Genomic DNA, 22,361 nt, shown 5'->3' on the forward strand with positions numbered 1-22,361 from the left:
GGTTCGAATCCCCGTGTCCCCTCTGGCTTGGTCGGGCGGGTGGGTGGGAGGCCGGATGTGGGTATGTGTCCTGGTCACTGCACTAGCGCCTCCTCTGATTGGTCAGGGCGCCTGTTCGGGACTGGGGGGGAATAGCGTAATGCTACCACGCGCTACATCCCCCTGGTGAAACGGCTCGGAAGAGTGGGGTAATTGGGTGGATACAATTGGGGAGGAAAGGGGCGGGGTGGGGGGGGGGATTGAAATGAGATAAATAAATGGTAAATATCATAACAGCGGTAACGAATAGCAGTAGGGGTTGGTGAGTGGTGCTGATTAAACTCAAGTAAAGGACTCAGCTCCTCACTTTCCACAAGGATGGAGGTCAGTGCCGAGGGACTTACACAGATACCGATACACAACACCGCTAATTGAAAATGCTCAGCGGTCAATTAAACATGCAAATGACGTGACGTAAGCAGCGTTCATTTGCGGGGCCTTGGCCTCGGCCTTGGCCTTGGCCTCGGCCTTGATAAGGATCCATGGAAGAACCACATCCGCAGTGGACAACGGAGGGTCTCTGTGCACACTGTAAATGCAGAAGTCGTTTGTGTAGTACCGCCTCGTAGTCCCAGTATCCCTCAGCACTGTCACGTTTATCAGCACACTAAGTGACTGGGGCTTAGAAATGACAGGTCTTTGTCATTATCAGTGTGGGTGTGTGTGTGTGTGTGTGTGTGTGACGGGTCTTTGTCATTATCAGTGTGTGTGTGTGTGTGTGTAAAGGGGGCCGGCAGAGAGATGCCTTGTTGTACGTGAAGGGAGGCTTTTGTCTGCTTGTACATCGTCGTCCTAAAGCGAGCCTGCCGTGCGTGTTTGTCTCTCACAGCCGCCTCGTGAGCCAGCGGTTCGGGCCAGCTGTGATAAGACGGGAGCGGACCGCGGTTGGGAATTAACCGGCAGAGGTGGAACCACAAGATGTCGGTGCAGTTTCAGGTGCCGATAGATCGTTCCCTGCAGCACACGAAGGAATGGTGATCCGTCCACAGGTGAGTCGCAAAGGGGAAAAGCTCTCGAGCAACATCTGTTGAGGTGCTAAATGCAAAGTAGGTCTCATTTTAAGTCATGTAGTAGTTGGGCCTTGCTTCGAAACGACATTGTGCTCCGTCTGTGACTCGTGCCATTTGGCGTTACCTGACAGATGAAGGCTGACAGACCAGCCGCTTCGAGTTTAGTTCTGATTCCAGTGCTCGGTGAGTACGCAGGAAAGTCGATGCAAGTTATTTCCTTTATTCGAGGTGACGGTTTTGTGTTTTAGGAGCCGCTGGCCGTAGAGCATGTTTGCAGGAGGCGTCAATGTGCCCCATAGGATCAGAGGAGGGGGATGGCTCCAGCAAGAAGACTGGGAGTAGAAGAAGTCAAGGTTTTGTCTGCAGAGTCCTCCGTCAGTGTTTCAGCAGAAAGGTATGACAGCTCTCTGCTTGCTCTTTGCTGCTTTTCACGTCCTCTCTCACATGATATTCTCCCCCCGTTCAACGAGAAAAAGCCGTCACACGTGAGTCATGTTAAAGTCTGCCAAAGTGACGAAAGGCCAGAAAACCAGGGTCACGGATGGGAAACGGGCTCTCGGTAGAATGCCTCACGTTGCCGCCCGTGGTTTTATCCTCGCCGTGAGACGCTTAATGTAGAGGTCTCGTTTCCACTGAGGGTTTTCCTCCCCGGCGTACCTGGCGGGGACACGTTCCATCTCATCCCGTCAGCGTCCGACGGCAAGGCGGGCACATCCCTGAGATTACCTGTCTCCAAAGGCTGTGCACATACTGTTGACATGCTCCCCTGCAACACAATCCAAACACGTGTCAAGGCAAGTTCAGATGGGGGCACAAAGAATTAAAAAAAAGCCGCCATTCAACAACCAGGTTCTGTGGGACAGCATGCACCCTGATGCAGATGCAGCTGTTCGTCTCTGCAGCAGGATCTGTGCAGTACTACCGCATGCTTCATGCCTCACAGTAACTGGTTTTATCATGACCTATATTCATATCACAACCCCGTATTCCGTTATATCTCTAGTGCTGCTCATACTCGGATATGCAGTCATACTCTTACGTCTTCCTCATGTTTCATTCTTCACGTCCTAACCTTGTACGTAGTTCACTGTCAAAGATAAACAATCATGATTTCAATGTTATATACGCTGATCAGCCAAAACATTAAAACCACCTACCTGATATTGTGTAGGTCCCCCTCATGTTGCCAAAACAGCTCTGACCCGTCGAGGCATGGACTCCACAAGACGTCTGAAGGTGTCCCCTGGGATCTGGTACCAAGACGTTAGCAGCAGATCCTTTAAGTCCTGTAAGTTGCGAGGTGGGGCCTCCGTGGATCGGACTTGTTTTTACAACACATCCCGCAGATGCTCGATCGGATTGAGATCTGGGGAATTTGGAGGCCAAGGCAGCACCTTGAACTGTTTGTCATGTTCCTTAAAACATTCCTGAATAACTTTTGCAGTGTGGCAGGGCACATTATCCTGCTGAGAGAGGTCACTGCCATCAGGGAATACCGTTGCCATGAAGGGGTGTACCTGGTCTGCAACGATGTTTAGGTAGGTGGTACATGTCCAAGTAACATCCACATGAATGCCAGCACCCAAGGTTTCCCAGCAGAACATTGCCCAGAGCATCACACTGCCTCCGCCGGCTTGCCTTCTTCCCATAGTGCGTCCTGGTGCCATCTCTTCCCCAGGTAAACAATGCACATGGACTCGGCCATCCACATGATGTAAAAGAAAATGTGATTCATCGCACCAGGCTACCTTCTTCCTTTGCTCCATGGTCCAGTTCTGACGCTCACATGCCCATTGTAGGAGCTTTCGGTGGTGGACAGGGGTCAGCATGGACACTGACCAGTCTGCAGCGACGCAGCACCATACACAGCAAGCTGTGATGTCCTGTTTGTCAATGCCAGCGTGAACTTTTTCAGCAATTTGAGCTACAGTAGCTCTTCTGTGGGATCGGACCAGACAGGCTTGCCTTTGCTCCCCACACACATCAATGAATCTTGGGCGCCCGTGACCCTGTCGCCGGTTCACCGATTGTCCTTCCTTGGACCACTTTTGGTAGGTACTGACCACTGCATACCGGGAACACCCCACAAGACCTGCCATTGTGGAGATGCTCTGACCCAGTCGTCCAGTCGTCACAATTTGGCCCCTGTCAAAGTCGCTCAGATCCTTACGCTTGCCCATTTTTCCTGCTTCCAACACTCCAACTTCCAGAACTGATTGTTCACTCGCTGCCTAATATATCCCACCACTTACCTGTCAGTGGTTTTAATGTTTTGGCTGATCAGTGTGTATATATATATATATATATATATATATATGTGTGTGTGTGTGTGTGTGTGCGCGCACGTGTGTGTGTGTGTGTGTATGTTATTGGGATAACGCTCCATTAGCAGCCATAATGAGCAGTCTGCTATGTGTCCCCGAAACACTGCCAGAATTGTACAAAGAAATGTCCATCAGTCTGTGAAGGGGAAATTTTACTTCCTGGTTTTTAGATACACTGCATTATATAAGCAAATGTAAATAACAATGCTACATAGGGGTGCCCTAGTAGCTCACCTAGTAGCTCACCTAGTAGCTCACCTAGTAGCTCACCTAGTAGCTCACCTAGTAGCTCACCTAGTAGCTCACCTAGTAGCTCACCTAGTAGCTCACCTAGTAGCTCACCTAGTAGCTCACCTAGTAGCTCACCTAGTAGCTCACCTAGTAGCTCACCTAGTAGCTCACCTAGTAGCTCACCTAGTAGCTCACCTAGTAGCTCACCTAGTAGCTCACCTAGTAGCTCACCTAGTAGCTCGTGTACCACGCATCAAGGCTGAGTCCGTACCGCGACAGCCTGGGTTTGAATCCAGCCCGGGCCCTTTGCTGCATATCATCCATGCCTTTGCGCTCTCTCTCACCTATCAAATAAAGCAGAAATGCAAAAAAAAAAACTTAAAAGGAAAAACAACGCTACATACAGCTGTATAGTGTAGAACTGTTATTTAACTTTTTCTTATAACATGCAACCCACTGGAATACCAGGAGGTAAATTAGAGACAAACAGACGAGCACTCAGTATTAGGGACCAGGAATCGGGAACATTTACTTTTCATTTCACTTCATGCACGCAGGTGCACCAAATGAAATGAAATATTGTTGCCCCAGCCCACAGCAGTGCAACACAAAGACAAAACCGCATCCAAATTACAAGAACACACATAGCCAAACAACAAAATTACTACAAAAACACATATGTCCAACATAAAAAACAACAACTCGCTGTCCAAGAGAGCAAACGCTGGCAGTTAGCCGAGCCTGCCCCGCTTCCGCGTCCTGTCAGACCGCCCTCGGTGTTTCCTCCTCGGGCACAGCTCCAAGCAGGGCCGTGGTCCCCGGGCCCACCGGACTCGGCAGACCAGGCTCCCCCAGCCGATCCAGCACCAGCTCCCCCAACCATCAAATGAAAATACAAACCTAGACGCCCACGTGGACAAAGACACTACATGCACCATACTGGATGAGGCTGCCGCAAACGTAAATTCATGCCGCCATCCTGTCTTCCTACACCGGGTGCACTGGGTGAGGCTGCCGCAAACGTAAATTCATGCCGCCATCTTGTCTTCCTACACCGGGTGCACTGGGTGAGGCTGCTGCAAGCGTGAATTCGTGCAGCCATTTTCCCACACCGGAAGTGGCTGTTTTTATTATGTGCTTTTATTATGTGTTATGGCTGCTAATGACCCAACAACATACTATAAGCAGACAGATATAATGCTGAAAATCACAACTGTTTCCCCTTAACTGATTCTTCACTTATTTTGCTATGTACGCCTGAGTTGTGAGTAACAGAGCACTGTACCAAGTCATATACCTGGTACGTGATCCTACTTGGACTCTCTAATAACTACTACTGCTACTTCTTCTACTACTACTACTACTACTTTTGACTCTCCAATAACAATTTGCTTTAACTTCAGTGTGTTGTTCATAGAGCTCTTTTTACGAAGCAGTGTTCAGATATTGAATATTTAGTCCAGAAAACAAGTCACAGTGAGGTTCCTGTTGCTTAGACATTCATCCGGAGATACCAGCTGGGTTTTTTTCTCTCTCTCTCTCTGTCTGCCCTGCAGCAGGAATGGAGATCTGCTGTACCTGCACCCAGCACACCTGCTGCAAGCACAAATTGGATGGCTGCAGGTGAGGACAGAGATAGATCTTATCTGTTGGCCTTGGACACCAACGTGCCCACCCTCACATCCTCTGCAACGGTTTGTTCTACCGATGAACAATATTTAACCACAAGTATTTCAGCTGTGTATCATGGAAACCAGCTGTTGTCTGACATTGTAAATTACTGTTGGTTGTGACTAATGCTCATTATCCACGTAGGCTTTTAGTGTTAGCTAATACCCCTGAAACCTCAGAGACCAGCCATATCTCACATGAGAAAAGTTTTTATCTAGTTTTCTTCTAAATGACCCACCATAAATGCATTACGCAAAATCGTTGTACCCCCTTCGTCACACAGAAAACCTGTTAGACCACATCTGTACAGCCACTAATGGTGGTCCGCACCGTCTTCTGTCTGTTTTTCCGAACATATTTTCCAGCGGGGCTGAAAACCAACAAGAGGGCACAAACAAAAGGCAGACGTGGAGGAGGTTTTGGTGTCGATCACTCTGGTTCTTTCTGCCCCTGATCCTGATGTCAGCTGTCATAGTCCAGGTGGGGTTCAGAGATTTTCCTCTAACCTGGAATCAGCTGCCGCAAACGCATGAACAGCTGGGCAGTGACCCAGTAACCAGTGAGCCAGGCGGGTACCCCCAGGTACCTGCCCACCAGACATTCAAGCACTACTTGGTTGAATACCCATCTGAATACCACTTTGTCATCAACCAGCCGCGGAAATGCCAGCAACAGAACCCGTTCCTGGTGCTGATGGTTCCGGTGGCACCCCAAAATAGGGCGGATCGAGATGTTATCCGCTCCACCTGGGGCAGCGAGCGTGTGGTGCTGGGCAAAGCGGTGAGTTTGTTCTTCTTGCTGGGACAGCCCACGGTGGACGGGGCGGACCAAATCCAACAGCAGGTGCGGCAGGAGAGCGAGGAGAAACGGGACCTGCTGCAGGCCGACTTCCTGGACTGCTACAAGAACCTCACCATCAAGACCATGGTGATGTTGGAGTGGCTGGACGCCCACTGCTCAACGGCCTCCTACGCCATGAAGATCGATTCAGACATGTTCCTTAATCTGCAGAACCTGGTTAAAATGCTGCTAAACGCTCCAAAGGAAAACTACATGACAGGGCTGGTCGCACAAGGAGCGTCTGTGCTGAGACAACCAACATCTAAATGGTTCCTACCGGCGGACCTGTTCCCCGAGTCCCAATACCCACCCTATGCTCTGGGCCTGGGCTACATCCTATCTTTAGACCTCACTACAAAGCTGGTGGAGGCATCCAGACACGTTAAAGCTCTCTACATTGAAGATGTGTATCTGGGCCTGTGTATGAGGTACCTTCATATTTTGCCCACCAACCCCAAAGACTGGAACTGGTTTCATGTCTTTCCTCTGGCTTACAGTCGCTGTGCTTACTCTAAAATAATAGCCACCACAACGGCCAGCGAGACAGATCGAGTGAGTATTTGGAAAGACTTTAAAAGACCGGGACCCTTCTGTGGATAGAGGAGAATTTATAAACAGGGGAACGTGAAGATGTGACCACAAAATAAAGGCGGAAGACAGTTTCTGACCTCAGAAGAGAGAATCTCTTACATTCAGGGACTTCCAAACAGCTAATTATAGGTACAATCCACAATTGATACACACACACACACACACACATCTCATGAATCCACATAGCGGCAGCAGTGCGTGAAATTACGGACTGTACCTTTAAAAGCTCATCCTCGCTGTCGTGGTGAGATATACGGTGCATGTTTCAAACGTTGTATAAGACGTGGGCATGCTTCCAGGTCCTCCATGCCGTTATTTTTACGTGATCTTGATTTTGTGTATCCGGGCTGAGTTAGCGTCAGCATTTTCCTGCTTCACAGTCACAGTTACACAAGTACATGTCATACAGACATAATTACGCTGATTCAGCGACACTTTAACGTTACCAAAACAACAATTTAAAAACAGTTACAGAGCCCAGTCTCCGTGAAAGACGGAAGCAAAAGAAATCCTTTCAGAAACTAAATCTCAAAATACATTCAAAGCAATCAATTTGTCAGTTAACATACTAACAGAGGCGGCACGGTGGCCTCACAGCAAGAAGGCCCTGGGTTCCAGCCCCGGGGTAGTCCAACCTTGGGGGTCGTCCCGGGTCGTCCTCTGTGTGGAGTTTTCATATTCTCCCCGTGTCTGCGTGGGTTTCCTCCGGGGGCTCCGGTTTCCTCCCACAGTCCAAAGACATGTAGGTCAGGTGACTCAGCTGTACTAAATTGTCCCAGGTGTGAATGTGTATGTGTGTGTGGGCCCTGTGTGATGGCCTGACTGCCTGTCCAAGGTGTCTCCCCACCTGCCGCCCAGTGACTGCTGGGATAGGCTCCAGCATCCCCGCGACCCTGAGAGCAGGATAAGCGGTTCGGATAATGGATGGATGGGTGGACATACTAACATACTAGGCGTCCGGGTGGTGTTGCGGCCTATTCTGTTGCCTACCAACATTTCGAACCCCCGTGTTACTTCCGGCTTGGTCGGGCGTCCCTACAGACACAATTGGCCTTGTCTGCAGGTGGGAAGCCGGATGCGGGTATGTGTCCTGGTCGCTGCACGAGCGCCTCCTCTGGTCGGACGGGTCGCCTGTTCAGCGGGAGGGGGGAACTGGGGGGGAATAGCGTGATCCTCCCACGCGCTACATCCCCCTGGTGAAACTCCTCACTGTCAGGTGAAAAGAAGCGGCCGGCGACTCCACATGTATCGTAGGAGGCATGTGGTAGTCCGCAGCCCTCCCCGGATCACCAGATGGGGTGGAGCAGCGACCGGGACGGCTCGGAAGAGTGGGGTAATTGGTCGGGTACAACTGAGGAGAAAAGGGGGGGGGGTAAAAAAAACACCATGCTAACATACTTTTTGACTATTAACAGTTTTACTGAGGCCATCTACTGAACGTGCGAATGCTGCCGCCTCCCGAGACTTCTTTTACTGAGCCAAAGGTCCCCGGATAAAAACCCCAAGATGACCCCAATTTGTTTTGACAGGGCCACTGACTGAGTGTCTGAACCTACAGGACAATGTGAATTCAACTCGTGTGGCTGAGCGAGCAGGAAGTGGTGACGCGGTTCCAGAAAGGGCCCACAAAGTCGGCCTATGAACATTCATTACCGTCAGATTCATTAGGCCTTGGCAGGAAGTCAGAATCCTAAAACAATCCACTCCAATAGCTTTACACGTGCTATCCGGCTTATCAGCGGTATCGCAGGCTCTTGTTTATTCCTGCCTGATCCCTACGCCCTTCCGAGGCGTTCTGGCAGAGGGGCGGTGGCGTTATTCTGCCCCTCACAGCTGAATGTGTGAGCTACACAAAAGGACCCCGTACACTTTATTCGGACCTGTGGAGTAAACACACACACACACACACACGCACACACACACACTTCTTCAATAAGCCATTCTTTACCTGCGTCCACGGGGCTGCAGACACCATATCCACCTTGCTTAAGCAAAGAACCAAAGAACAAATATTAGGTCAGGCCATTCACACAGTATATGTCATACTCAAGGACAGTTCAAGGTGCTCTACATCAAGGCATAAACAGAAAAAAAGATACAGAAAATATAAAGATTAATACCCTATATGCCTACAGTGCACCTGTATGCACTATATGCACTACAGGCACACTACTAAGTGCGCCTATATGCACTACACACACTACAGTGTCCACAACAAGAATGGATGCATGTGAAGGGAATTTTATGATGTGACCTGTGCACTCAGATGACCACGTGTCAGTCCGTGTAACGCTTATCAGTTCAATTTTCCATATATTGAAAAAATATAAAATTGGAAAATTGAATTCAGTTTTCTAAAATTTGTGTTTTCCCTCATCAGGTCAACGTAAAGTTAAAGATTTTGGAGTCGCTTTTCTAATTTTCCATTTGTGGAATGTTGGGTAGAAAAATGGGAAATTAAAAAAAAAATAGAAAATCGGGAGGTTTCTGCACCCGACCCACTATGAATCCTCCATCGACTGGAAAGAGATTGCATAATAAAGATGGGCTGCGTTGTACAAGCCCCTAAGCCAGGTTGTAGAAATTGCAAAACAAGTCCATTCAGTGGAGCGCATCCTCGGGTGTGGCAGGAGCGGAAATACCTGCATCTATTTGTCGGAGGTTCGTCAAAGTATTCCATTTATATTCCCAAGGGAATAACGCTCAACGTGATGTTTCTTATTTCTTTGGGTTGCGTTACAATGGTGCCCCCTTGTGGTATAACCTGGCTATTACTGGCTGGTTCGAGTTGGCTCTGTGGGCTCCGGCTCTGGCGGTACGTCAGAATATGAGCCCGGCTTCTGTTTTGTGTTATAATAGGTCATAATCTGCTGACAAGTTTTATCCAAGTGTAAAGTGCCTTATGAATGTACGTGTCCACACTGCGTGGAGATCAGACAGTTGTGAATGTTGATTTTGCATGTTTTTATCGAATATGTTGATGCTATATAGTCGAACACGTTCTGACACGCTAATGTAAACTACTAATAAGACACGTTAGCCCCTAGCTAACGGGTCTGACCCTTTAGCCGAGCGGTTAGCGATGTCGCCTTGTGGTGCAGTACACCCCGTATCGAATCCCGCACCGGGCAACAAAGTAACCGGTTACATTGGTGGCAGCGGTGGGATACGGAAGTGTGCAGATCCTCAGAAGTCTCTTCGGAGCGCGGGAATAACAAAGCGCGAGGGCGCGCTTCCGGGGTTGGTGACGACTGTAAACTAGCATCAACATATTCGATAAAAACATGCAATAAACATACCTGGCAACTATTCAAAAATAACAGTTGGTCAAGTTCGAGTTGCAATATGTATAATTCTCCCGCTCCCGTACGTGAAAATAAAATACAGTCAGAAGTTAGTTTGGGATGTCCGCGACAGTCATTTGCACCTCGCTAGCTAGCATTAGCTTAGTGTAACCGGTTATTTTCTTGCCCGGTGCGGGATTCGATACGGGGTGTACATCACTAACCGCTCGACTAAAGGGTCAGACCCGTTAGCTAGGGGCTAACGTGTCTTATTAGTAGTCGGAACACGTTCTCACATTCTAAGCTAATGCTAACGCTAGCTAGCGAGGTGCGAATGGCTGTCGCGGACATCCCAAACTAACTTCTGACTGTATTTTATTTTCACGTACAGGAGCGGGAGAATTATACATATTGCAACTCGAACTTGACCAACTGTTATTTTGGAATAATTGCCAGGTATGTTTATTGCGTATTTTTTTTGCCGTGTAATACATTTTGTGTTTTGTTCTTCGCATGCTAGCATGTTAGCTAGCAGACTGTCGTGCTTCAGAACGAGGAAACGGGTTGAAGTGATGCGGGTTCGTTAGCGAGCATGTTCGTGCATCTAGCATCTACGATCACGCTGATGAACTGCCTGATTGTAACGCGAACTTGACCAACTGTTATTTTAATTCATTGCCGGACGATAATAAACGGGACATTTGTCGCCTGAACCCGGCGTGTCTGCGTGGGTGTGGTTTCTGCTTTGGAGTCGTCGGAGATGAGAGTTAAGGAATCATACACTGAAATACTTTGGTTTCTTATTTTTTTTTACAGTTAATGTTACTAAATATCTGATGCGCATAGACTAATACCGGTACAGTTAACATTTTGAGTTCCACAACAATTCTGCTTTAATGTGTTATGTATATATTGTAACGTGTTAGACGATTCATTGTTATTGTAACCGGTTATTTTCTTGCCCGGTGCGGGATTCGATACGGGGTGTACTGCACCACAAGGCGACGTCACTAACCGCTCGGCTAAAGGGTCAGACCCGTCAGCTAGGGACTAACGTGTCTTATTAGTAGTTTACAGAAACAACATTTTGTGGTTAAAAAAAGTAATTTAATATATATAAAATATACTAATACATATATTTATATTATGTACCATTTCATCAATTCACTTCCAGTATTATGATGTATAATAAAATGACTGATAACAGAACTAAGAGTGAGTTCGTGCAAATAAACCGGGTTCTGAGGTGACAGAACGTTGGGATCATATGTATTGAGGTCACTTATAGATAAATTAAAAACACAATTTTTTGGGCAATGCATGTGCAAATAGCAGTGTTACGGATATGTATTGGGGTCTTTCTCTCCCCTTCCGTTCTATCTTTTGTGCAGACCTGACTGTAAGCATGAGATGCCACAGTTAGTGTGACGCCTGGGAGATTGAAAAAAAAAGGAAAAAACTACAAATCCCAGTGCAGCAGGTTTCCTGGGTGTGACGTCATGTCCTGCTCATGCGTAAGGCGGGAATGTGACGTGGTCGCCCGCGGTGCGGAATACACGAGTTCGCGCCCCGGCTGTGACGGTCCGGCCGGGGACGCCCTATCCCGAAGGAAGGGGGCAATGTAACTATCACGGCTCGCTAGCCCTTGGCTAACGGGTCGGACCCTTTCGTCGACTGGTTAACGTAGTCGCCCGTGGTGCGGGATACCCGGGTTCGCGTCCCGGGTGCGGCGGTTCCTGAGCTGCCCCCCGAATTTGCTACATTGGTGTCAGAAGTGGGATGGTGAGCTCGTGAAGGACCGTGAGGCCATTGAAAGCGTTTCTAGAGGGAGAGGAGGAAGAGGTAAGAAAGGCTCTGACATTTATAGGTGCCTGCCCCTTTAAGACTGCCATCCCCTTTAAGACTCTAAAGGCTCTGACATTTATAGGTGCCTGCCCCTTTAAGACTCTAAAGGCTCTGACATTTATAGGTGCCTGCCCCTTTAAGACTGCCTGCCCCTTTAAGACTCTAAAGGCTCTGACATTTATAGGTGCCTGCCCCTTTAAGACTGCCTGCCCCTTTAAGACTCTGGCCAGGTTCTCCGCTTGTGAGTGACGCAGCCTAGGTTCAGCTGTAGTTGGAAGCTAGATACCTTGCCTAGCGCACGTTGAGACTGTGTTCGTGTTATAAGTGCACACTACATGTAGTTTCCCCCTGCAATACTCGTGTCTGGGTGTATAGTGAAGTTGTCCTCATTTGTCCTCTGTCGCGATCCAGCTTGTTCTTTGAGTCACTGGCGAAAAGTAAGTGTTTCAGACTGAGTTGCCTCGTTGTGTTTAGCTAGGCTATGTAGCAGTTGCTAGCTCACTGCGCACCGGTAGGTTCTAAAATGTGAGAAGATATATTCCATGTTAGAATGTCCGTCATAATTCCTTGATTTAAGTGCTAAACTAGCAAAGGTGATGCCTTATAAGCTGTTATAGACTAACGTGCAGCGTATGCCGTCTTGTGTTAGTTTGGTCGTTTGTGTTGATCGTCCAACGTGGACTCCATTTTGTTATTCTTCGTCTCTCCAGCAGATGTCGCCATTGTATCGTATATGATAGTAACTAGTAATATAATAGTAATGTCATAGTATATCTAAATGTATGTAACTTGAGGCCACCGTTTCTGACATTGTAAAGCTATTGTTATGTTGAATAACTCAGAACCACTTAATGTATGGACATACCTTTATTGGTAGTCTAACTCATATCCTGTAATGTTGCAATGCTAGTGCCTAATGGCAATTCCCTTTTTGTTGTTGCAGAACTCGCTATAATTTATGCTGGATTTCAACACAGTCCAGACAACCAAGTTCACGTCTCCTCTTCATTCCTGTGTTCTGACCGACACACCATCCTGTTTACTCTCTACCTAAGACAAACTAGCCCTTCCAAATTATCACACTAACAGAGGAGGAGGAGGAGGAGGGAGAGGAGTAGTGTAACGTACACGTTAGCCCTTGGCTAACGGGTCAGACCCTTTAGTCCAGTGGTTCTCAACCTTTTTGGGGTCCTGGACCCCCTGCGTATTTTTGATCTACCCTGAGGACCCCTCCACCTGATCTTGGGGGAGGGGAGTTGCAATTTGATAGAAACAGTAGAAACTGCATTTTAAATTGCATTATAGCATTTATTCACTCTTTGGGGCAAAAATAAGAGCTTTCAGTTGTAACTTAGATATAGTTAACAAAACAGAATTCTTATGCAGTAACTTTCAGGTATATGTAACAAAACAGAATATGTATTCAGTAACTTTCAGATATATGTAACAAAACAGAATATGTATTCAGTAACTTTCAGATATATGTAACAACAGAATTTTTATGCAGTAACTTTTAACAATGCAAACGGGAGCGAGATCTCTTATTAAAATACAATAAATTACACTTGTGAAACAGATGTAATTAGAGAAAAAAGTCCTGTTACCCTTTATAGTTTAGGTAGATAAAGGTCTCAGTCACATTTGAGTAAAATAATCCTATTTCTATAAATGTCACAGGATCTTTTTTTTTAAAGATATTCTATTTCACGGACCCCTTGCAATTACACCACGGACCACTAGGGGTCCGCGGACCCCCGGTTGAGAAACACTGCGTCTAGACTCTCTTGAGTTGCACATGCGCAAAAGCGACCGGAAGCGGAAGCGACAGGACTGGTAAACAAAATGGCGGCGGCGGTGCAACGCCATCGCGTCTTAAAACACCTGAAGTCTGGGAGCATTTCAGCCTCGACTTGGCAAAGAAAAGGATGACCTGCCAGATGTGTAAGGTGGAGCTTGCTTATCGTGGGAGGCACCTCGGTAACGCACCAACATGTGAAGAGGAGGCGCGTCGGACATCTGGACGATGCGGACGCACCTCGGTAAGACGGTTAGCTTGTTAGCTAGCTAGCTATGTATAAACGGAGTCGTCTTGGCTTTTAACGTTAACATAAAGCCAGTACAACTCCCGTCTATACCTGCGTGCAGGATTCTAAGCGTTTAAAAGAGCAGTGTTACCCTTTTGCCTGACAAATCGTTTTTAATCAAATTTATGCAGCCCGATGCCGAAGAAGAGTAAAGGTGCCGCCCTCACCGAGTCAACACTAAACATGGTGGTCAATGACGTGAGCTATTGTTTTGTGCGAATCATTATCTGTCTAATCGATTAATCGACGACCTGTTGGCTATCGAAATAGTCGTTAGTTGCAGCACTAGTATGTATTACTTTAATTAAATGCGGGCAAATATCCTTTACATTGCCTTTTAGTTGACGGTTTACCACCGTTCGCCTCCATGGGCGCGGCCATTGTTGTGTGACGTCAGACAACTGCCTCTCGGCGAAGTCGGGGCGGATGGATTTGCCCCGAGTTTACGAACCTTGAGCGGCGTTTCGTCGTACTTTTTCTAGCGGGAGGTCGGAAAATCTCGACTTCCGACTCGTCTGGAACGCAGCGTTAGCCCGCCACGAGGGTCGTCACGGTTCTCCGCGATGGCACCGATTCAAATCAAAATGGCCGACGTTCTGATCCGCCCTGCTATGTTGATTTGAATGGGAATGGCCGGTCTACTCCCCAATTTATATGACTGCGACTTAAAGTGAAAGTGAACAACAGCCTAGCTAGCCTGCTTTGCTCTAAATGTGATGTATCATTTCATCAGGGGAGTGCTGGGACTGCAAGCAGCGGGCCACGGCCACAGACAGGAGGAGAGACCGGTGGAGCTGCATGGTGTGAGGTAAGCTCATATATCAGGTGAAGGCTTATTTATGTTTTGGTTTTAAAAGACCCCCCCCCCAAGGTTAGAAACATGAAAATCATGTTTCTAACCTTGAGAACAGGCGGGATTGCAGTATTCAATTTCAAGAGTGCTGTTTTGAAAAATGTATCACAAAAACGGAAGGGTTTTGCCACCAAACTTATATTGGAACCCCAACGCTGTGCCATCCATTTATCCTGGGAGCACAGCGAGGACGAGCCAACCGGTTAAGTTTATTTTTCTTTCTCTTTCGCCAGAGACTTTCTATGGCGTTCAAAGCACTTCTTCCTCCTGATGGCACGTCAGAGCTGACGAGCGGGACCAAGGTTTATCTCACATAAGCAACACATTATTAGCTGATTAATAATGTAGTCAAGCCGAAGGCTCATGTTCTATACGTATTACTGTTGTATTTCAAACATTGTAGAGAGCGATACATATAAAATACCATTCTGATACGTCCACTTGTACCTGACTTTGACAAGTCTGTTGCCACGAGGGGGTTTGGACAGAGGCACGGAGGCAAATATTATCAGTCACAGATATATTTATCATGACTCATGCATACGGACACGAAGAGTAGACAGAGCCGGCCACAAATCTGGCCAGCATGGAGAGCTTTCCCCGTCTTTCCCTGGCGCACCTTGCACCACTTCCTCCCTTTCCCAGCTCCACTTCCTCACGATGACAGCCACCCGGCGGCGGCCTCGCCCGGCAAGGTGCGCTGTCCATGACACAAAGGGCGTCTTTTTCTCCCCAATTACACTTGGCCAATTAACCCACTCTTCCGAGCCGTCGCGGTCGCTGCTTCCCCCCCTCTGTGATCTGGGGAGGGCTGCAGACGACCACATGCCTCCTCCGATACATGTGGAGTCGCCATCCGCTTCTTTTCACCTGACAGTGAGGAGTTTTGCCAGGGGGCTGTAGCGTGTGGGAGAATAACTCTATTCTCCCCCGAACAGGCTCCCCGACCCACCAGAGGAGGCGCTAGTGCAGTGACCAGGACACATACCCACATCTTGCTTCCATCCCATAGGCACAGCCAATTGTATGTGTAGGGACGCCCCAACCAAGCCGGAGGTAACACGGGGATTTGAACAGGCGATACCCGTGTTGATGGGCAATGGAATAGACCACTACACTACCCAGATGCCGGGGCATCTCTCTTGATCTCCCTCCATCTCGCTCGCCATCTGAGCACGCCTGCCGTTTCTCTTGTCTGTCTCGTCCATCTCGGTTGTCTGGTACATTTGCCTCCGCTAGACAACAAATGGGTGGCTCAGCCGGGAGGATAAAGGCTCACAGGTGCCCTGCTGGCACTAACAAACCATAGCAACCCTATCCTATTTGCTCTTATCCTTCTTCGGAATGGGTTTCCAGTTCAAACGTGTATCTTTGTATTACTCCTATATTACTTGCCATTGTGTAGCATACAGTAGCAAGCAGAACGGAAAACAAGCAGAAGTTAGTGTGTTTGATGAGCAGAGTCAACAGTGAACAGTGAGTATATGCACTGCAGGCGAGCGGTGGAGAGGTGGGGAAATGCTGTCGAGGGGTGGGGGGGTTGTGGGAGATTTTAATTGAGGGTGGGGATAATTTGCATATTCATAGATTCTGGATTTTGTAATGAGAGCGAAGGAGCAGATGTGATTTTCAGGATTTTAACAAGATAATTGAACTTATTTTGCAGAAAAAACACATCAGACAATTTATTATATCAAATATAGCATTTTACATGTCTTAAAACCTGACAGGAGGGGGGCGTCCGGGTAGCGTAGCGGTCTCTTGCATTGTGTAACAACACGGGGATCACCGGTTCGAATTCCCGTGTTACCTCCGGCTTGGTCAGGTGTCCCTACAGACATAATTGGCCATGTCTGCGGGTGGGAAGCCGGGTGGGAAGATGTGGGTATGCATCCTGGTCGCTGTACTAGCGCCTCCTCTGTTCGGTTGGGGCACCTGTTCGGGGGGGAGGGGGAAATAGTGTGATCCTCCCACACGCTACGTCCCCCTGGTGAAACTCCTCACTATCAGTTGAAAAGAAGCAGCTGGTGACTCCACATGTATTGGAGGAGGCATGTGGTAGTCTGCAGCCCTCCCCGGATCGGCAGAGGGGGTGGAGCAGTGACCGGGATGGCTCAGAAGAGAGGGGTAATTGGCCAAGTACAATTGGGGAGAAAAAAAGGGGGGGGGACATGACTGGAGGGGGACTTTAAAATGGGCTAGCTTGATGATCAGGGCCTTCAGCTTCATCATTCGTTGATGCATTAGTGGTGGGTTAGGTGTGACTAACATTATTGTTGAAGAAGTCATCCTCATTAAGCTCAGAATTAAACCATCTAAATATAATGGGTCTAACATGAAATGAGTCAGCCTAATTAAACGTTTGAAATGGTTATCTTCGTTAGACTGACATATGGCTGAGGTGAGGTCGGCCCTATGTTCCCTCATGAACTGGTATGTTAAGGTGAGGGTGAGGGAACATGGGGCTGAGGGACCATAGAAATGCTCCCGGTCAAGGTTTGCGACGTAGCCTCACAGTCTGTTTATGCGATGTTGTGGAATTTTGCCAATATTCCACTTGAAAAGTAAGCCTGTAAGCCTCGGGAGTGGTTGAGGAAGTGGTATTTTTGTTTTGCAGGTCACTGAGTGCGCTAAGCGGGGGGAATAAAGCTTGTTCTACATTACAAACATTTACCGTCTCAACATTATGGCGTGATTGTGTATGTATTTAGTCATGTGCTTAAAGACAAAACCCATGTGATGTTTTTGATTCATGCGTCTCAGTGTCAGAGGGTTTAAAAGGGTTTTATTAATTGGATTATTCTCGTGCCCGCTTGTGTTTGTCTGCTGTTACCCTGTTAATCGATAGGAGGTATCTCACATGCACAGAACAATAATGGAACAACTACGCAAGCTTCTCTGGGTGTTGAGAGTGGATGAAGTTGGCACGTGTCTGTGTCTTTAATACCTGAGCGGTATTAAAGATCTTCATATTTGCATTAATATCTATTAATACGGTATTGGGCGGCGCGGTGGTTAGCGCTGTCGCCTCACAGCAAGAAGGTCCTGGGTTCGAACCCTGAGATTGTCCAACCATTGGGGTCATCCCAGGTTGTTCGCTTTGTGGCGTTTGCATGTTCTCCCCGTGTCTGTGGTGGGTTTTCTCCGGGTGCTCCGGTTTCTCCCACCATCAAAAAGACATGCATGTTAGGGTTAATACTCCTGTCTGTGCCCCTGACTGAGGCATGGCAAGACCAACTGGAGTTGGTCCCCGGGTGCTGCTCGACGGCTGCCCGCTGCCCTTAGCTACACAGCTAGAATGAGTTAAACGCAGAGCATAATTTCCCCAGAGGGATCAATAAAGTATATATTTAAAAAAAAGCAAAAAAACAAAACACCTACAACCGGTTCTGGTGAAACCAATGAACATGTCCACTAGTAACTGTTGTGGGCTGAGTCGCAAGTACAACCCCTAATCAGGAAAAATTTTGGGACAGTATGTTAAATTGAAGTTAAAAACATTGATTTGTAAATGATCTTTGACCTGTATTACATTGAAAAAAATAAAACAGCACATTATTTGATGTTTTGCCTCGTGAAATTTTTTTTTTTTTTAAGTAAACACAAATCAATTTTGATTCTTGCACCATATTTCAAAAAACGTTGGGACAGTAAAGCCTTTTCCATTTGGTAATGTTACCATTCCTTTTCTCAACATTTAAAAACCATTTAGGGGTGTCCGGGTAGCTTGGCGGTTTATTCCATCGCCTACCAACACGGGGATCGTCAGTTCAAATCCGTGTGTTACCTCCGGCTTGGTCGGGCATCCTTACAGACACAATTGGCTGTTACTGCGGGTGGGAAGCCGGATGTGGGTATGTGTCCTGGTCACTGCATTAGGTCCTCCTCCGGTCAGTTGGGGCGCCTGTTCGGTCAGGGGGGGGGCTGGGGGGAATAGCGTGACCCTCCCTCGTGCTACCTTCCCCCTGGTGAAACTCCTCACTGTCAGGTGAAAAGAAGTGGCTGGCGACTCCACATGTATCGGAGGAGGCATGTGGTAGTCTGCAGCCCTCCCCAGATCGGCAGAGGGGTTGGAACAGTGACCGGGATGGCTTGGAAGAGTGGGGTAATTGGCCGGATACAATTGGGGAGAAAAAGGGGGAAAAGCCAAAAAAAAAAACCAAAAACATTTAGGGACTGAGGACATCAAACAATGAAGCGTTTCAGGTGTAATTTAATCCCATTCTTCCTGTAAACACGTCTTAAGGTGTCCAACAGTACGGGGTCTTCGTTGTTGTATTTTACATTTCAAAGTGTGCCGCACATCCTCTATTGGGGGACTACAGGCAGGCCAGTCCAGCACCCTCTTCTTCTGCAGCCATGCCTTTGTAACCTGTGCAGAATGTGGTTTTGCATCTTGTTGTAGAAATATGCACGGGCGTCCCAGGGAAAGATGTCATCTTGAAGGCGGCATATGTTGCTCCAAACTCTATGTACTTTTCGGCATTAATGGTGCCATCACTGAATTGCAAGTTACCTTTGCCAAGAGCACTGACACAACCCCATACTACGATGCACCTGGCTATTGCACTTGTTGCTGGTAATGGTCTGGATGGTCCTTTTCTTCTTTGGTCTGGAGCACACAGCATCCATTTCTCCAAAAAAAAAGACCTGAAATACTAACTCGTCTGACCACAATACACATTTTCACTGTGTGATGGTCCATCCCAGACGCCTCCGAGCCCAGAGAAGTCGATGGTGCTTCTGGACACGGTCAGCATAAGGCTTCCTTTTTGCACAGCAAAGTTAACTGGCATTTGTGGATGTAACTACGTATTGTCGTGCTTGACAAAGGTTTGCCAAAGTAATCCTGAGCCCATGTGGTTTTATGGCTTATAGATGAATGATGGGTCTTGACGCAGTGCCGTCTGAGGGATCGGAGAGCACGGTTATCCAGCTTAGACTTGCACCCTTGCCCTTTATGCACTGAAATTCCTCCAGATTCCTTCAATCATTTTATAATTTTATGCACCATAGAGGGTTAAATATCCAAATGCCTTCCTATCTTCCTTTGAGGAACATTGGTTTTAAACATTTCAGTAATTTTCTCACACATTTGTTGGCAAACTGGCGATCCTCTGCCTGTCTTTGCTACTAAAGGACTAGGCCTTTTCCACCAAATCATGATAACAATTACCTGTTTCTGCGGCGGACTGTCAGGGCTTTCAAGGCCTTCGGTGAAGGCCTAAGACTCCACAGAAAAAGGAAAACACTTTCATAAATATAATACAATCTTCTAATCAATCTGTTAATATTGCCTTACATTTGGATTTTGACTACACATACGAATTCGGGAGGCTCTGCTTACAGTCTCTCGGCAAATTTTTTTTTTTAAATCATCCAATCAGCTTTTTCCCTCTGTTGTAACTGTGTGAGAAGATGCCTCCTGCCAGTGCCTTCGGCATCTCGAGTGAAGGTCTCCGCTGTCTAAATAAGTTGGGTGTTAATACCGGAGTGATAGATTACTCAACCAATCAGATTTTGATGTGTAGCGGATGGGCGTATTCTTTTATACTTGCCCAGCATCATAGGGCCTTTGCTGCATACTGCCTATGTGACCGATTGTTCAGCCAATCAGCAGCAGCGCCTAGGTGTGTGGTTGAAACCGTTGTGGTTGCATTCCGCAGTGCATCACAGTAGTCGGTGGCTGATGTTAGCTAGCGTTTGTGTTTTTGATTTAGTTTGCTAAGCTAGCTAGCCGTGAATGAGAATAATGTCTCAAGGAGAACTCGTGAATGATGTGGTGGCAGATTTATTAGTCACACCATTTTCAAGTTGTATGTGCGGCATTTCACTTGTTTAGCTGTGACAGTCCCGGTTTCCACGGCATCTGTCAAAAGGACATTTTCAGCACTTAAAAGAATAAAAACGTATTCCAGGAATACAACGGGACAGACACGACTCACAGCATTGGCCTCCATTGCCAAACGACATTCTGATGGATTTAAAAGCCGAAGGAGTGCTCTATGACCGTGTGATCGACCGTTTCATCTAGAAAGAAAGGAGAATGGATTTTGTCTTCAAATAGACAACACTGGTGAGTCAACTATGTTTTTTGTACAGTTAGTTGATTTACTTAATGTTTGATTGTTTTTATGCCCAGTGGCCCGGCTGGGATGTGTTTTGTTGAGTTTCTTGATAGCATATTTATATGCCCAGTGGGATTACTTCCAGTAAAGCTGTACGTTACACCATGTCGCCACACGATGTCGCTGTTGTGAAAGTGAAAAGTATCAAATAACTTGATGGTGGTGATGATAACCACTTTTGCGACTAAAACATTGTAGCATGGCGATATGACGGCTGTCTTTAGGTAATTATGAAGAGGTGATGTCTCACCGAAAGCCTAGGTCTGAAATGCACGGTCCGCTACTGCCTGTTATCATCCCCTGTTTCAAATCACATCATTATTTAATTATTTTAACTCATGACTAGCCCTAAACTGCCCCCATTCCAACTTTTTTTTTAATGTTTTGCAGGCCTGAATGGCAGGAATGCTATATATATATATATATATATATTTACAGATAAAATGAAGTTGGCTGGACAAAGCATGAAATGTATTGTGTTCATACTGACTGCAAAGAAATACAAGTCAAAGTAATTTTATAAATCAGTACTTTTTTATTTTATTTTATTTTTAATTTACATTTTCCATACCATCCCACATTTTTCTGACTTCGGTTTGTACATCCCTCTAATGTCAAACTCACTCCTATGGCCTTGCCTTTATCCATCATGTTAATCATCTATGGAGAGCACGTTACTGGGCCTGTTCATATTGTCCTAATAAATGCAGGGATGCCGTCCATCTGTGGAAGTTTTATGACTGTAGCTAGAGGTAGTTAACCATTACCTGTGAGTGGGTGTGTGTTTGCAACAAGCTGCAGCACTGTATATATGCATAGCTGGGAAATAAACACTGTTTTTCTCCTGAAGCTGTGTCTTCAGTCCACGCACTTCACATACAGGGGGCAGTACTATAGGCAGAGGCATGGGTGCACTATGGGTTCCCCAGTCTCACCTGTAGTGGCCAACTTGTATATGGAGGAAGTGGAAAAGAGGGCTCTGATGTCCAGTCCAGGAACACCACCTAGCCATTGATTCAGATTTGTGGACGACACCTGGGTTAAAATGAAATCTCAGGGTGTAGCACATTTCACTGACCACATTAACTCTGTGGACAACCACATCAGGTCCCCCAGGGAGCATGTGAAAAATGACAAGTTAGACTTCTTAGACTGTGAAATTGTAATTGGTGGTGATTTTGATTGTTGATGTTTACCATAAACCAACACATACTGATCAGTACTTAAGGTTTGACTCTCATCATCACTGGAACACAAACTAGGAGTCATCAGGACGCTGTACCACCGAGCTGACAATGTCTCCACTGACACAGCGGCCAGGGAAGGGGAGAAATCCCACGTTAAACAGGCCCCAGTTAAGTGTGGTTATACTAATTAGGCATTTGTCAAAGCCAGGAAGACGCCCAAACAGTGCACTAGGCAATCGAAGAGAGAAGGACAACAGCTGCCTAAGCGTAAACC

General features: G+C 47.1%; 1 protein-coding gene and 1 long non-coding RNA gene across 2 annotated transcripts in view; both read left to right on the forward strand.

Annotated features, from left to right (window-relative positions):
* Window positions 1-937: 937 nt before the first annotated feature.
* Window positions 938-2,466, forward strand: LOC130112139 (uncharacterized). Its single transcript, XR_008810194.1, has 3 exons — window positions 938-1,028; window positions 1,298-1,443; window positions 2,221-2,466. It is a non-coding gene; the product is annotated as an uncharacterized LOC130112139 (long non-coding RNA).
* Window positions 2,467-5,728: 3,262 nt separating this feature from the next.
* LOC130111707 (beta-1,3-galactosyltransferase 1-like) overlaps window positions 5,729-22,361 on the forward strand; it is an 86,478-nt gene continuing 69,845 nt past the window's right edge. Inside the window, exons 1-2 of the mRNA XM_056278975.1 lie at window positions 5,729-6,835; window positions 14,653-14,727. Of these exons, the coding sequence (XP_056134950.1) occupies window positions 5,735-6,715 (981 nt within the window). The 5' untranslated portion in view covers window positions 5,729-5,734 and the 3' untranslated portion in view covers window positions 6,716-6,835; window positions 14,653-14,727. The remainder of the gene's footprint in view (window positions 6,836-14,652; window positions 14,728-22,361) is intronic.

This window comes from Lampris incognitus, chromosome 4 (genome assembly GCF_029633865.1).
Source record: "Lampris incognitus isolate fLamInc1 chromosome 4, fLamInc1.hap2, whole genome shotgun sequence".
In the NCBI taxonomy this organism is placed as follows: Eukaryota; Metazoa; Chordata; class Actinopteri; order Lampriformes; family Lampridae; genus Lampris; species Lampris incognitus.